The sequence below is a fragment of the Malus domestica genome, chromosome 04, assembly GCF_042453785.1.
Source record: "Malus domestica chromosome 04, GDT2T_hap1".
Taxonomy (NCBI): Eukaryota; Viridiplantae; Streptophyta; class Magnoliopsida; order Rosales; family Rosaceae; genus Malus; species Malus domestica.
This window is the reverse complement of record NC_091664.1, coordinates 5,623,729-5,638,684: the sequence shown is the minus strand read 5'-3', so window position 1 is coordinate 5,638,684 and position 14,956 is coordinate 5,623,729. Positions and strand designations below refer to the sequence as shown.

At 36.0% G+C, this 14,956-nt stretch overlaps 1 protein-coding gene and 1 long non-coding RNA gene across 6 annotated transcripts; both read right to left on the bottom strand.

Annotated features, from left to right (window-relative positions):
- Positions 1 to 464: 464 nt before the first annotated feature.
- Positions 465 to 3,513, bottom strand: LOC139195128 (uncharacterized). Of its 2 annotated transcripts, none has more exons than XR_011579766.1 (3): positions 2,798 to 3,513; positions 2,447 to 2,513; positions 465 to 2,256 (listed from the first exon to the last, which is right to left on the bottom strand). It is a non-coding gene; the product is annotated as an uncharacterized lncRNA (long non-coding RNA). The 2 variants fall into 2 exon arrangements; XR_011579765.1 differs by having other exon boundaries at positions 2,988 to 3,509.
- A 6,645-nt stretch (positions 3,514 to 10,158) lies between these two features.
- Positions 10,159 to 14,956, bottom strand: LOC108172639 (protein THALLO-like). 4 transcript variants are annotated; one of them, XM_029100934.2, is made up of 10 exons: positions 14,469 to 14,956; positions 14,163 to 14,323; positions 13,713 to 13,800; positions 12,410 to 12,589; positions 11,534 to 11,707; positions 11,362 to 11,439; positions 11,092 to 11,231; positions 10,881 to 11,004; positions 10,536 to 10,608; positions 10,159 to 10,441 (listed from the first exon to the last, which is right to left on the bottom strand). In XM_029100934.2, the coding sequence occupies exons 2-10, from the start codon at positions 14,177 to 14,179 to the stop codon at positions 10,413 to 10,415; spliced, it is 903 nt and encodes a 300-aa protein (XP_028956767.1). In that variant the 5' UTR covers positions 14,180 to 14,323; positions 14,469 to 14,956; the 3' UTR covers positions 10,159 to 10,412. The 4 variants fall into 4 exon arrangements, with proteins under 4 accessions (XP_028956767.1, XP_028956769.1, XP_070676545.1 ...); XM_029100936.2 differs by having other exon boundaries at positions 14,163 to 14,287; positions 14,469 to 14,752; XM_070820444.1 differs by lacking the exon at positions 14,163 to 14,323 and having other exon boundaries at positions 14,469 to 14,609.

Sequence of the window (14,956 nt, the reverse complement as noted above, 5' to 3'; positions counted from 1 at the left end):
TGATTTGGTGAAAAGGTCAGCCAGATTGTCTTGTGATTGGATTTGCGTGACTTCAATCTTCTGATGCTCTTGTTGTTGATGTGTAAAGAAGAAATTCGGCGCAATATGCTTGGTGTTGTCTCCTTTGATGTAACCCTTCTTGAGCTGTTCGATGCAAGCTGCGTTGTCTTCAAAAATCGTCGTCAGGGTATTAACGGCGGGATGAAGATCACAGGAGCTTCGAATATGGCCCATTACTGCTCTCAACCAAAAGCATTCCCAAGTTGCTTCATGTAAGGCGAGAATTTCAGCATGGTTAGACGAAGTGGCAACTAAGGTCTGTTTAGTTGACCTCCAAGATATTGCGGTGCCTCCAACGGTAAAGACATAACCCGTTTGAGAACGCGCCTTGTGCGGATCAGATAAGTATCCAGCGTCGGCATAACCAACAAGGCGAAAATCAACCCGATGAGCATAGGGTGCGGCATCACTCGAAGATTCGTAGGGATAGAATAAGCCCAAATCCGTAGTACCCTTAAGGTAACGGAAGATGTCTTTCACGCCAGTCCAATGTCTGCGTGTTGGTGCATTGCTGTATCTTGCCAAAAGATTAACAGCGAAGGAGATGTCGGGTCTAATGCATTGAGCTAAGTACAATAAAGCGCCTATCGCATTTAGATAAGGAACTTCAGGCTCCAAAATCCCTTCATCATCTTCTTTCGGACGGAAGGGATCTCGCTTTGCATCTAGCGTACGAACGACCATAGGAGTACTCGAAGACTTCGCTTTATCCTCATTAAAACGGCGCAACACCTTCTGGGTGTAGTTCGATTGATGTACTAAGATTCCATCCGAACAATGCTCTATCTCGAGACCGAGACAGTATCGAGTCTTTCAAAGGATTTTATCGGGAGTCGATCTTCCTCTTGAAGATCCAACATGAACACCAGTACATTTGAAGATATTAATCCTAATAGGGATAAAAAATGATTGCCCTTCAGATGATCTTCTGTCAAATACTACCACTTTAGCACTAAGTTGTCGCTTCAGACATTTCTAGAATCTTGATGAAGTAACCTTCGTAGGGATTCTAAGAGAGGATAAACTAATAGGTGCTACCAAAGAAACAAAACCATTTCTGGTTTCCTAACTCGAACGGTTGGTAAAAACGGTGGAAGAAAAGCAATAGGATTGATCGGTAAATCCTTGGTGAAACTCAACTCTTGATACATTAGCCCGGCTGCGGGGCTAGCAACTTGTTTCCCAAAACGAAAATTCCTTGGTAGGGAGGTTCATCATTTTAAGTCTAGGGGCGATTGCCAAAACAATTTTCTAACATGACGATAAGTTGTCTAAAGCACCCAAAACTTACGAAAAACTAACATGTTTTTCGTGCTTAATGAGGTGGCAAGATTCAAGAATTAGGTTCAAGAACCAAGAATGCTTACGTCACGCATGTGATGAACGCAATACTACCCAAACTTATGCTCTGATACCAAACTGACACACCCCAACCCGGAATGTCCACTTGGTCTCCGAATCGAGTTATGTTGGCCGACACCTGGAGGGTGACGAAGCCATAAGGTGTAGTGTAATGGAAGAAGAATGTGAATAAATTTAAACCTAAAAGTGCCTAATCTAAAGAGTGCGTGGGTGAGCGGGATTGAACTCATTTCACACGTGATGTCAAAGCATGAGACATTATAGTAAATAGGATGAGGGTTATACTACTAATGATAACCATCTCCTGAGATTTGCCAGAATCCTCGTTTACATGTAAGCACAACTACTAAACCTGAAGAGGCAAAAAACAAAGTTGAGTGGGCCAGCAAAACAACATTTGTAAGAAAACCTTTATTTTCGAACATAGTAACCCATCGCTGTAAAACAAGTATAGTTTCTGTACAACATACTACGTAAGTATGTAACAAAAGTACAACAACAATATAACAAAAAATATGCCAAGTCATGATATATCAAATGCCGCAGTAATATAATCATGTGATAATCAAGTATAACTAAGTGTTCATCCCTCTAAGCTAACACACGAGTTCGTACATATAATTTCTGACACGAACAAGACTAGGGGTAATCAATACTCTCTAGTACTACGATCACGTGAATGCTGGTGCAGAAGTACATCACATACGAGTCGCAATTGCTTAATGCAAACTGTACGACAAAACTGGCACCTAACTTGGATCCAAGGCGAACAAACGGTGCAATGTGAACATACACGTGAAGGACTAGCCTTGGCCCTGGGGCGAGTGTTAACACCTGTGCAGCAAGATGAGCATATACAGATATGTATGAATGTCATGACAGTAATATCTCAACCATATAGCAGCATTTATCATAATTAATATCCCAATAACCCTACTTGGCAATATAAGTGTAAAAGTGAAGTAAATACGCATTAATGGAAACTATAATTATATATAGGTATAAAAACAAACTGTCCACTCACAGATACGCAGTTGAAACAAATCCTTCGAGCCTTGTTTGACCCCGTACGTCCTTGGGATACATTTCCCCTATATGTGAAATTACTAATTAACTTAGTTTAATAACACATAAATGGAAACTTAAATAAAACCTCTGTAGATTGCTCAAACATAGGGTTTGAATATACGAAATCGATCTACTCGACGTCATAGACCTACACAAATTTTTAGAATAATTTTTGGACGTCGGACGTGCCGTCATACACTAGCTATGGCATGACCACACATGCCGACCACTCGTAGGCAGAGCTGACGGAGGCCTAACGACCGTTAGGAATATTCCGTTAAAAAGTAACAGAAGTTGACGACGTTACCTAACGTCGTTAGAATATTCCATCAGAGTTAACGGAATATTCCATCATCTTATCCGGTGGTCCTCGCCGGTCTCCGGAATCTGGAAATTTTCATCGGTTTATAGGTAAAATTTCAAACCTTCATTTCTCAACCATTTTTCACAAAATTTATATGGAAATGAAGCTTATGAAGTGTAGAATCGCGTTATACCTTTTTGAAGTCCAAAAAGTGACAGATGTGGCCTGAAAAAGCCTCAAAAGGTACAACTAAAACTGGGACATCTTGAAACCTTGTATTTCGAGGTTAATTCATCACCAAACCTTCACTAAAGACCTCGGGGAGTTGTAAGAAAGCTTCCCCGACCTTCAAAACTCCTCGACTCGGCTTAAAAACGTCGATCCAGAACTCACCGAGTCGGAGCTTCCGAGTTGGTGAGTCAAACCTTAACTAAATCGATATCTGGTTACACAGTTGTGATCATAGGGTTGAGGGGAGTTCAAAGGTGTGGGTTACAAGTCACATTTGTAGGGTTTGGACGTCGTTAGAGAGAGTTGCAAAGAAAATGTGAGAGAGAGAGAAGAGAGAGAGAGAGAGAGAGTGATCTCTGATTGGGTGATGGGTTTGATGGTGATGATCTGATTGGTTGCTTTCAAATGAGGGAAACAATTGATTGGTGAAGGAGAAAAGTAGGGAAAAAGGAACGGTGGAAAAATCAAATTGAATAATTTGATTGGTTGAGTGTGAAGGGACCGGATCACTTTTAGGGATTTGATGGATTTTGAATTTCAGATTTTGTACAATTTTAAATGTACAAAATTAGCCTCTTTGATAGTGTTTTTTTTTTTTTACACTGTAAATTTGTACGCGTGTGTACAAAATTACCTGTGATTAACGTACTTTAACGGAGCGTAACTTTTTTGTTCAGATCTGATTCGAGTCTAACACGCGCTCGTAGCAACAAGTACTAATTTAGTATAAAACTAGGAAAAAGAAACTGAAAACCGAAAACCACATCCACGTCAGATTCTACTTTTGTCCAAAAAGGGTAAAATCATCAACTCACACCAACGGAAAAGAAATTACAATGAAAAATAAGGATGGATCATCACATGCCCGCCATAACCGTTGCCCATCCCTAATCACCTCATACTGCTTGAGCATGAACTATTTTCATAGACAAGGGGCTTAGTGTATAAGAGACTAGGCGGGGTCTAGCTGGGGCCTAGATTTTTTATTTAATTAAATTATTGTGTAACATATAAACATGTGTCAACTTATAAATAAAAATATACATATATAATTATATTGAAAAACATAAATTGCAAATAAAATGATATATAAAATTATAAAATACTAAATCATATTGAAAATATGAACAAGCACTTAACAATCTTTTTACAAATTATTGGAAATATAAAACGAAAGTTATTTATTTTCTGTCTAAGTAAGAGTTGTGATCCTAAGCCGTTTTCTTAAATAAAAAAAATAAGAAAAGTCATAAAACACCAAGCTTGCCTGGACACAGAGCTTAACTCCCTTAGGCCATCTCCAACTGACCCGGCCAAAATAGCTCAAAATGACACGAAAACTGTCTCCAACAGAAGGCTAGGCCAAAGGGCTTGTGGGCTCCACGTAGCCAAAACAACCAAATTAGTCCATTTCCAACCAGCTAGCCACCTCGATAAGCCCAGCCTTTTTTTTTTTGGACGAATTTTTTTTTCCTACACCATTTCTCACATACTTTTAACTATTTCATACTATCTTACCTCATTTTTTTTTTCAATTCTTCATATTATATTCTCTTCCAATAATCTTTCCTTTAATTTTTTCAATAATTTTTAAATGACCACCTCTTTCAATAATCTTCCAATATGTCCGAAAATCTTCTTGATATGGTAATTTAATTTAATTAACTATATTAATTCAATTAAATTAATAAATTATGTTTGGCCTATGACCCTTTGGCCCCCTCGGTTGGAGATGGTTTTTTGTTAAATGACTATGTTTAGCCTTGGCCCCTTGGCCCCCTCGGTTGGAAATGGTATAAAATATGGTCTAACATTGTTCATTAAAATATAATTTCTTGCAAGAATATAGGGCTAAACATAGCCCTTTGGCCCTCCTTCGGTTGAAGATGACCTTACATACACCTAGGCGGACAAGATGAGGGTCTAGGCAAGTTTTAGCACCAATTTTTTTTTTTTTTTACTAAACGATATTATCTACACCAAGGAAGGGGGTAGACTTAGTCTCATAATGAACTAGTAATAATATGATTCAAATTCTTCCTTAGCAGAAATTGAACATAAAACCCCATATTTACAAATAAAGAAAATTACATTATTTTTTAAATTCTAAAAATATATCCTGGTGATAGCAAGCTGCTTAATGCTTAAGTGATACCTAAGACAACTTTAGAGGGAGACTAAAACATTGCCCAAGATACATGGCCCAAAACTTTTGACTCCAAAATGGCACCGGGAATTGGGGCATAAAACATGGACATACCCGTGCGATGAAAAAGACACAAAATATAGAAAAAGTCTGAGATTCATTGATAGCCATAATTGTCGGCCCCGCGCTTTCCTATTTCCGAGCAAAATCCGGAAATCAAATTTAATATTATGTTGCATTTTTCATTAAAATGGCAAATTGGTAAATATACTTCTCTTCCCCAAAGCATCTTTGGTCCCTCCATGTTTATAATTTTCAGTATCTGCATGCATGTACATGCGGAACCGGATCCCTTCCTGAGCATAGGGTGGGGATCCTCCTGACTGGATCATATGAACCATTGAAATTTGATCCAACGATTACAATAATTATAACTTTAGAGGGCCCCCTGTTTGTAGCCGTTGAATCAAATTTCAATGGCTCAAATTTCAATGAATCAAATTTCAATGGCTCATGCGTTTAATTTTAGAGAAATGCGAAGGAGATTGTTTAAGGGTTAGTTTGAGATTGATGTGCTGTGAAAAAAAAAACGATGTTTTTAAAAGCAAATGTAAAGCTGCTTCTACTTTTTGCTATTTTGGACTCATGATTTTGACAAAAATACATTTTTTTTATATATTTTATTTACCAAACACAATTTTAGCCTCATCATTTAAAAAAAAAAACTGTTTTTAAAATAATTTCAGCAATGCCAACCAGCCCTAAAGTGGGACTCTCTGCCATTTCACAGTTTGACATTAATTCATGTGTCAACGTTATGAAACATTGTGCAAAAAACATGAGGTATCAGAGAGTCCATGGAGAGTTTCACTTTTGAGAGAATCGCCTTAACAATTCTCTTAATTTTATATATAAACTTGGTTAGTCAGCGAATTTTATACATAAACTTTGTTAGACAAGGTTTTAAAGAGGCAAAGCTAATTACTCACTTTTAAGTTAATTCGCATATGTTTGTATTGAGTTCGATACCTAATTAGTAGCTGCTTAGTTGTGTTGAGTGCCAATTTAAAGTGCATTCTTATTAAATCTATCAGTTCATGAAACTTTAAAGACCCTATTCCTCCAAAGAAACCACAAAATTTTGGTCAAAACACAAGTGGAGCATCTAATTTTGTCTAAACAACTTGCAAATTTAGGAACTGGCTCAATACTTATATGCATTTGATGTCAACCATTGATTTCTCCTTTCCAGTCCAATTTTTTTTTAAGGAAATGTTTCACTTTCCATGTTTCATTTTTTGGGTAATTCTCAATTTGCTATCCTAAAGTATCGCAGTTTTCAAACTTTCATATATCAAATTTTTTTCATCGTAGTGTCATACGAAAAGTGAGAAACATCCATTAAATTTCGGTGAGAAACTCCATTAATCTGTGACAAGATGCCTCTATGGACAATGACTGGACGCTACATGGTACCCAGAGCCGGCCCTGAGGGTGTGCAACAGGTGCCATCGCACAGGGCCCCCGATTCGGAAAGGCCCCTAAATTTTCATTACATGTATATAGATGCATATAAAATAATTAGATGTAAAAGACAATCTTATTTGTGGTTCTAGCGCAAGTGGTTTATCTCTTTTTTCTTATAGCCCATGTGCTAGGTTCGAATCCCAATGATATTGTTTTGTTATATTTTAAGCTTTTGCAAATTTGTATCGAACTCAAGACCTTTGAAGGTAAGGAAAAACACATGGCTGATCAAACAACTTATTTTTGTTGCAGTAACTTGTAATATTTTAGTTTTATAAATGAAAAAATAATAATAATAAAGAAATATAACATTAAAAAAAATGAAGGACCTCCACCTAAGTTTTATACAGGGCCCCTCAATACTCAGGGCCGGCCCCGATGGTACCCTTTCAAATTAAAAAAAATATATTAAAAACTTCATTTTGCATTTGATTAGTGCCAAAGCCTTCACGAGCCAATTCCCAATTTTTTTATTGGAAATAATTAATTTAGAAAAAATAAAAATAAAAAAAATAAAAAAAATAAAACCAGAGAAGGAACAAGAATTCCCATAATTTAATGGGGTTGGTTAACAATGTCAAAAGGTTGATAGGGTCAACATCTCTTTTCTGTTGCTGAGTTGAAAATGCTTGCTGATGGTGCAAAATCATTGTCAAAGGGCGGTACAAGCTTTTCCCCAACCCAACAACCTAAGCCACCCATTCATTCTTTTTTTTTTTGTTTTTGTTTTTTGTGTTTCTACAAACAATTAATAATCTACGCTAAATTTATCTAACCTATGAAAAGAAGAGAATATTTGAATCCGAAGCAAAGTAGGTTAAAAAAAAAGCATTTATATACCAAGCCAGTTCACCGCTTTCATTTTCTTACTCAAACAGGAAAAACATACCTATCAATCAATATTAAAAAAGAGAGTGTGATCTTTGATTAAGATCTTATAAGAAATTTTATGCACCTATCTTTTCTCCCATTACAAGATTGCAAGCAAGATTATTAGTGATGCTTTAATTTGTCGGGAAGTCTTAAAAAATAGTATTCATTAAAAAGAAATATATATATATATATATATTTTTTTTTAATATTTTACAAAACCATATTCTTATGAGTTTTGTTTGACATCTAGACATTGTACTTTGACCACATTCATTTGCACTCCTACGCTTAGCTCAAATTTCTCCTCGCTTAGCTCAAATTTCTCCTCGTAGAATAAATGTAGGGGTGTGATATTCACACACTCCTTTTTACTTCTTACACACTTTTTTAATTTTCGATCATCGGATCAGATGAATTAAAGAAGATCAAAGGTCAAAAATCAACAAGGGGTGTGTGAGAAGTAAAAAGTGGTGTGTAAGAAGTAAAAAGTGATGTATGGATAGCACACCCCTAAATGTATTGTTGTATCGGTTATTCAAATGTAGAAACAAAGCAAGGTAAAAAGTCCGACCGAAAAAAAAAAAGCAAGGTAATAAGTGGGGTAATTCGGGCAAGGCAAGATAAAGAACTAATTTAGGGCCAGTTAATCAACCCACTCATATAGTGTTAAAATTTTAAAGAGACGAATCAAAATTCAACCCTAAGCTTACATAATCTATCAACTTGCACCTCGCCAACAACTAGGGTTTTATCACAAAAAAAGTTTCAACACAAGCATAGTGAAACTGCTTAATATAAGTCATTTCATTTAGCCAATATTGTGATGTGAGATTTTTAGGGCCTGTTTGGTATCGTATTAAAAAATTTCATAATTTCTCAAAACATTTCTTAAGAACATGTTTTAATAACAATTTTGTTTAAGATAAAAAAACTTATTTGGTATGTGATTCAAAATAATTTTTAAATTTTAATAACTAAAAAGAAAAAGAAAAACGTCCTACAACAATTCAATTGGAAGGTCAGGTTAAAAAGGGAAGAGGATCCTCTCCGGATTCATTTTGTTGGGATCTTAGAGATTCCCACATCCTAGCCGTTCATCATACATTATGCGGCCAGTTTTCGTCAAGTACTATTTGTGTTTAATTTTAAATAAAAAAAGTCAAATGATTTTTTACCGTACGATGCACGATGAATAGCTAAAATGTGAGGATTTCTAAGATCCCACAATTTGGATCCGGATAGGATCCAAATCCGTTAAAGAGAATGAGAGAGATGAGAGAGAAAGAACAAAGAAAGAGGAGAGAGAGATAGGAGAGAGATTTGGGGAGGAGGAGGGGAGGAGAGAAGTAGGAGAGAGTCTCTAGGGGAGGATGGAAAAAGAGAGGAGAGAGAAAGAGCAGAGAGGAGAGATTGATTCGGAGGACGAGGGGACAAGAGAGAGAGAGATATGAGAGTAAAATATCAAAAGAGAGGAGACAGAGAGGAGAGAGAAATAGCTGAGAAATTTGGAGGGGAGGAAAGAGTACGATAGGATAGAGAGAAAAATCAGAAGTGAGGAGAAGAGAGAAAAAGTAGTGGGTTTCAAGTTTAAAAACTCTAACAACTCATTTTTTGTGTTTTTAGAAGTAATCTAATTTTTAAGTTAGTTTTAAATTCAGTTTTTGGAAAAGTCATACCAAATAAGTATTCAAGTTGTAAAACTTAAAAAGTGTTTTTGAGTCTAAAAATTTGGATTCAAGTTGAATACCAAACAAGCCCTTACATTCTTAAACAATATTAATAAAGAAGAGTAAGCAAAACTAGTACACAGAGAAACTTATAAGCAAATCAATTGGGATGTGGTGTGAGGTGAATTGCACATAAAGATTTGATCGTCAAACTAGTATTTTGCCCATGATAGCCTAGAACAACACTTAAGACAACCCTCCCCTCAACACATACAATGCCTTAAGTTCTAGTGTTAGAATAAGACCCAATATCACTAGTTAAATGAATAAGGTGATGAAATACCCATATACCATCTTCAACTGAAGAAACTAAACATAACCCTCTCAATAAGTTGTTAGTTTTAAGTTTATACTTTAAATTTATTGGTTAATTTAGTTAAATTATCGCTAAATGTTTACAAATATAGTCATTGAATTTGATTCAATGATTATAGATGAGAAGCTGAGTTTCAAAAAAGGGGCTACGAGGAGGGTTAGATTTGGTCAACCTAATGCCCATTTGGCCAAATAATGACTTGGTAGGCTCTATAAAATTATAGCCCAGCTATCGGTTGAAAATAAGTTTTTAGACAAATTAAGCCATTTTTTTACAACCTTTAGCCCTTTTCTTTGGAGATGACCTTATGGATACAAAAATGGCGTACAGGCAAGGCACTTGCGTTGCAGCGCCTGGCATTGGACTCGTCTTGAGTCCACTCGGAGAGGGACTTGGGAACTAATGACTTGGCGGGGGTTCCCAGCCATTCTCAACAAAGACTTGGTTTCTACTCCTCAATCTCAAATCTCAATGGATTAAATAAAATTGAGGCATGCACCTTGGTGCAGGTTCGCTCCTCACCTTTTCCCTCCTTGCGCCTTCATGCAATGCCAAACGAACTTCTTATATAATGCAGGCATTGTGTACAAGTACATTTCGCTACGTCATTTAATTTAATCACAAAATTATCTCGCTTAAACAAAAAAATTCTCACTATCAAAATTGGGACACAACGACGAAATCAAGAGCAACATTTAGTTCTTGAACCTGGTGCTCCGACTGATTCCGGCATTGATTCCAGTGGCCTCTCCACCATACGGACCTAAGGGCTTCCTCACCTCCCGCACCTGTCCTTTTCTATTCTTCACTGCCTTCTGGTGCTTCAACTGTGCACGCACAGAGAAGGAGATGAGTTTAACAACAGAGCAGTCATTTAACAGGCTGCAACATTACACATGTTCGATTATTTGATCAAAATACCATATACTTCTTTCTTGGATTCTTGATCAGCTTCTTGTGTGCACGAGTAAGTCCCCCCCCTGTTCTTCTCCATCTGGTGTAGATGTGGAGGAAGAAAACAATATGGTGAGCCAACAAACAATGGTAAATATTATACTGCCAATTAGATGAGCATGATGGCCAATGGATACCCCTTAGGTGTTACATTGTATGTGTTAATGGAAGGAAATGCAGAGGTTTATTTCCTGTTTGAATCTCTTAAGGAAAAATGAAGACATAAATATTATAAAGTTCAATATGTTTCATTCCTAGGAAATAAGTTAAAAACAAGGATTGATTGGAAGGCAGCAGTGACGAGGTCAATACCTTCGACTTAATCGGATTAGCAGCAAGTTGGGAGAGTTTACTTGCACGGCCGTTGTTCAATCCATGGACGCCACCCTCAATATTTACAGTGTCATCATCAAAATCATCATATGAGTCAAGCTTCCTGTTTACTCGCAGATTGGTTGAGTTAACTTAGTACTCACAATATAGGAACAAAAACATACTATAAAGTATGGGAGCAAAGTGGTACCCATTCAATGGCTTCAGAAGTTTCCTGGGTTTATCAATTTTCGGAGCAATGGAACTGAAGACACCTTTCTCCTTCAACTTTTCCTCAAGGGCAGCTCTTACTTTCAAAATTTTCATGCTCTCTACACCAACCTCATCATTCTGCCACATACTAAGAGGTAAGCATAAAACAAAATGATAATCTTCTTGCAGCCACAAAGAGAAAGGAATTACAAAATTTAGGAAAGAGAACAGAATCAGATACTCGTTAACAAATATGCCATGTATTTACCTGAAATTTGCGTTTTCCCACCTGGTTTTCATTATTCTTCAGAGACTCCGCTATTTCTACCTTAGCAATGTCATGCAACTGCAGTGAATTAAAGTATGAATCTCTTAAGATATCATTGCTTAAAACAATACAATGTATACTGCTCAAAGACAGAGATTAAAGAAGTAACTACCACAGCTGCTGCTTCTCCCTCAACCAAGGCAGGTTGGGGTCCATATTCTTTAGAAAAAGAATCAGATGCGTCAATCGAAGTCTCTTTACCTGAGTTTGCCACTGCTGCCACCCAATTATATTTGTTTAAAATTTCCTCAAAATCAGATGGTAGATTGCCATCAAGTTGCTTCATCTGTAAAGGGAAACCCACATTAGCCATATCTTTGGAACAACGAAACCACATATCGTCATACAAACCATTACTATAATAAGAGCAAAAGGAAACCAAACTCTATACTTCCATACGTAATTGTTAATCTGCACTTTGCAGGGACCATTATGAAACAAGCTGAATATCGACTCAAGTGGTTTGTAATTTTCCTTTTGCCCCACACCAGTTCCAGTTATAAACAATACCAACACTAAGTTGCAATAGTCATCCTGATCTCAAACGAGACCTTTAAATTGCAAATTAAATATGACATAGTTCCATCGAAGCCAATGAAGCATAAATTTGAAGATAACAATTAAAAATCCTTAATTAATTGGGACAAAAGTTTAGGAGAGCAATTCGAGGAGAGGCAGACAATCTGACTAAATTTATAAGTATCAAAAGGAGAGTTGCTTACTATCGAGAGAAGGGACACATTCTCATTATTCAATGATGATCACCCATATCCATTTTTTAAAAAGAAAACATGTAATAAAATATAACTCAGAGAGATGGGAGCAAAAGCACTGCATCAAATGTATATGCAATTTGTACGCACATATCTGAATATTATTTACTTTTTCAAATTAAAATCTTTATGGAGACCGTAACCAACTTATAGATCTGTGTAAGGCCGGCAAGTTCAAGATGCTTTAGCGAGTGAGTTAGAGGAAAAAAGATGACCTTATCCAACAAAATCTTGATCTCTATGAGGCGAGCAAGTACCAGATGGTCACAAACTGGTTGTCCTTCAGACTTGAGAAGAAGGTAGAATGTTATTGCTTGGCAGTAAGAAAGCAGAAGAAGCTGATTAACTTCTAAATAGCGCATCCCTCCTTCCAACATGGCCTCCCCTTTTTTAACCTTCAGAAAACACGAAAATTTCAATAAAACTTAACACACGATCGAGCAAATGTATTAAAAACATTTTCATGTAACCAGGGGAAAAATCATACAAAATTAGACAATAAGAAGAAACCTAAAGAAACTAGACCCAGAAATTTAGATGTACAGATATTGAAGTTTAGAATCATAAGAGCATCTTTACAGCCAGAAGGAACCAAATACATGGGTGATTATGAATTTATCCCAATTCCCAACACATTAACTCCTTAAAGGGACTGATCATCATACCACTACATCTGCAGGCATTCATGCTGAAGACAAATAAACATGAGTCCTTAAAATCAGCATATGCTTTGAAAAGGGTACAACTTAGAGAACCTGTGAGACATTCCCTATCTAGTTTTGTTATTCCAAATTTGCCGCCTTAAGTTTCATCTTGGCGTAGGTTAGAAATTATTTTGAAGTTGCAGGAAATATATGCAAAAGGAAATAGAAACGCTACCGTCACTTCTTTTAGTCACATTATTTTGGGGCCAAAAATGATTTAGGTGTAATATATAAAACAGATTAAAGGAGGAATGCTAAAAATGATTTGGGTGTAATATATAAAACAGATTCCGGATGCAGACATGAACATCCCATCTCCAGGCACGATTTATTTTATTATAACTATAAGCAGTGAAACCCATGAATGCATGTATAAAACAAACAAATAATAGAACAGGGAAAAGTATCGACATTGCAAAGCCTAAGAGAAAAAAAGGAGACCTTGTCAAGGAAACAAATAAAAAAAAACAAAAAACAAAAAAATGTAGAAAGGAGACCTTATCCAGAAAACAAAAAGGAGGAGCAAAGGAAACTTCAGAGTGGGGTAAATCCATAAGAATGACACCATAAAGGCTTTAGCTTCAACATCATAATAAACAAGACGCAACATTATCCCGAAAAAAAATTGCCTCTTTGCTCTTCCTACTAAACCCTTCATTTTTTGTAATAAAAATAAACCTCCATACCAAAATGCCAAGAAAAGTGTTTTGCAGTGACACTTAAGAGTGCATTCAAAAGAAAATTGGGATAACACTACAAATTTGACGATATATACGTAGATTTTGAAAAAAAAACAAAACAAAAAGAACAATACCTTGCCCAGAAGTGGATTCACTTTTCCTTCAAGCTCTTCATGTGCATCATATAGCTCTGACAACAACCCAACTAATTCTGGTGCAGAACTGGAGGGAAAAAGCATTGACTAAGCAGGGTACAAAAGAAGAGGCAAAGTGCCAAAGTAGAACTAAAATAAATACAAAACAAAAAGATGTGCAAATTTGAATGAGAGACAAGGCACAGGAAAATCTGAACTTCTCATTATCCAACTGGAAAAAAAATAATATGAAATGGAAAAAACCGCAGAGCACAGAAATAATATGACATAGAAAAAACTGCATAGCACATTTAAAATATCAAACTGCATAGCACTCAAAACTTTAATTTAAAAAGAAATTATAGAGATGAAAAAATTTACTTATATACTTAGAAGGTCGCACTTATACTTTAATTTTTTTTTTAAATATATATAAATGAAAAACCTTACTTATATAAAACATCCATTTGCTCATCCTTTGACAAGGCACTCAAATCTTTCTTCACCTCCTAATAAGCTGTACCCGTGCCATCTGCAAGATCAATTCCCACTGGAAACCTTTTTGCACTGTTTCCCTTCATATGTAGCAGTTGAGTATTTGGTTCTACAGACTTTCACGGTGCAACGAATTCAAATTACCAAACAATGCAAATACTAACTTTACTGTACTTTTCAGGTTCATAAATAATACCATTAATTTTGTAAAAAAAAAAAAAGAGAAAAAAAACAAACGGAAGAAAAAGAAGTTAAACTCACTGTGAGAGAGAGAGCTGGGTTTGGAGGTGGTGGGGTGCGGCGCCTTTTGGTACTTATTTCCCTGAAAACGCCGGAACTCAGATGACGACGTGCGGTTAAACCAAAGAAAATATTAGAGGCGGACGAATGGAGAAGAAAGAGAGATTAGGAGAGAATTAATGGAAAACAATTAATTAATAGAATTTTGTTAATCTAAACTACCTATTAAATTTTCTTTATCAACTAAAAAACGAATGGAAAGATTATTTAGAACATGTTTGATACTCTAATTTAATCCAACTTTTTAAACTCAAAAATAATTTTCAAGTTTTAAGCTTTAAAAACTTGTTTGGTAAGACTATTTTCAAAAATTGAACTCAAGACTAACTCAAAAATATAGTCTATTATCTAAAAACATAAAAAGTGAGTTTTTAAAGTTTTTAAACTTAAACTCACTCATTTCTTTTCTCTCCCTCCTCCCCTCTCACTCCAAATCTATCTCTTTTTTC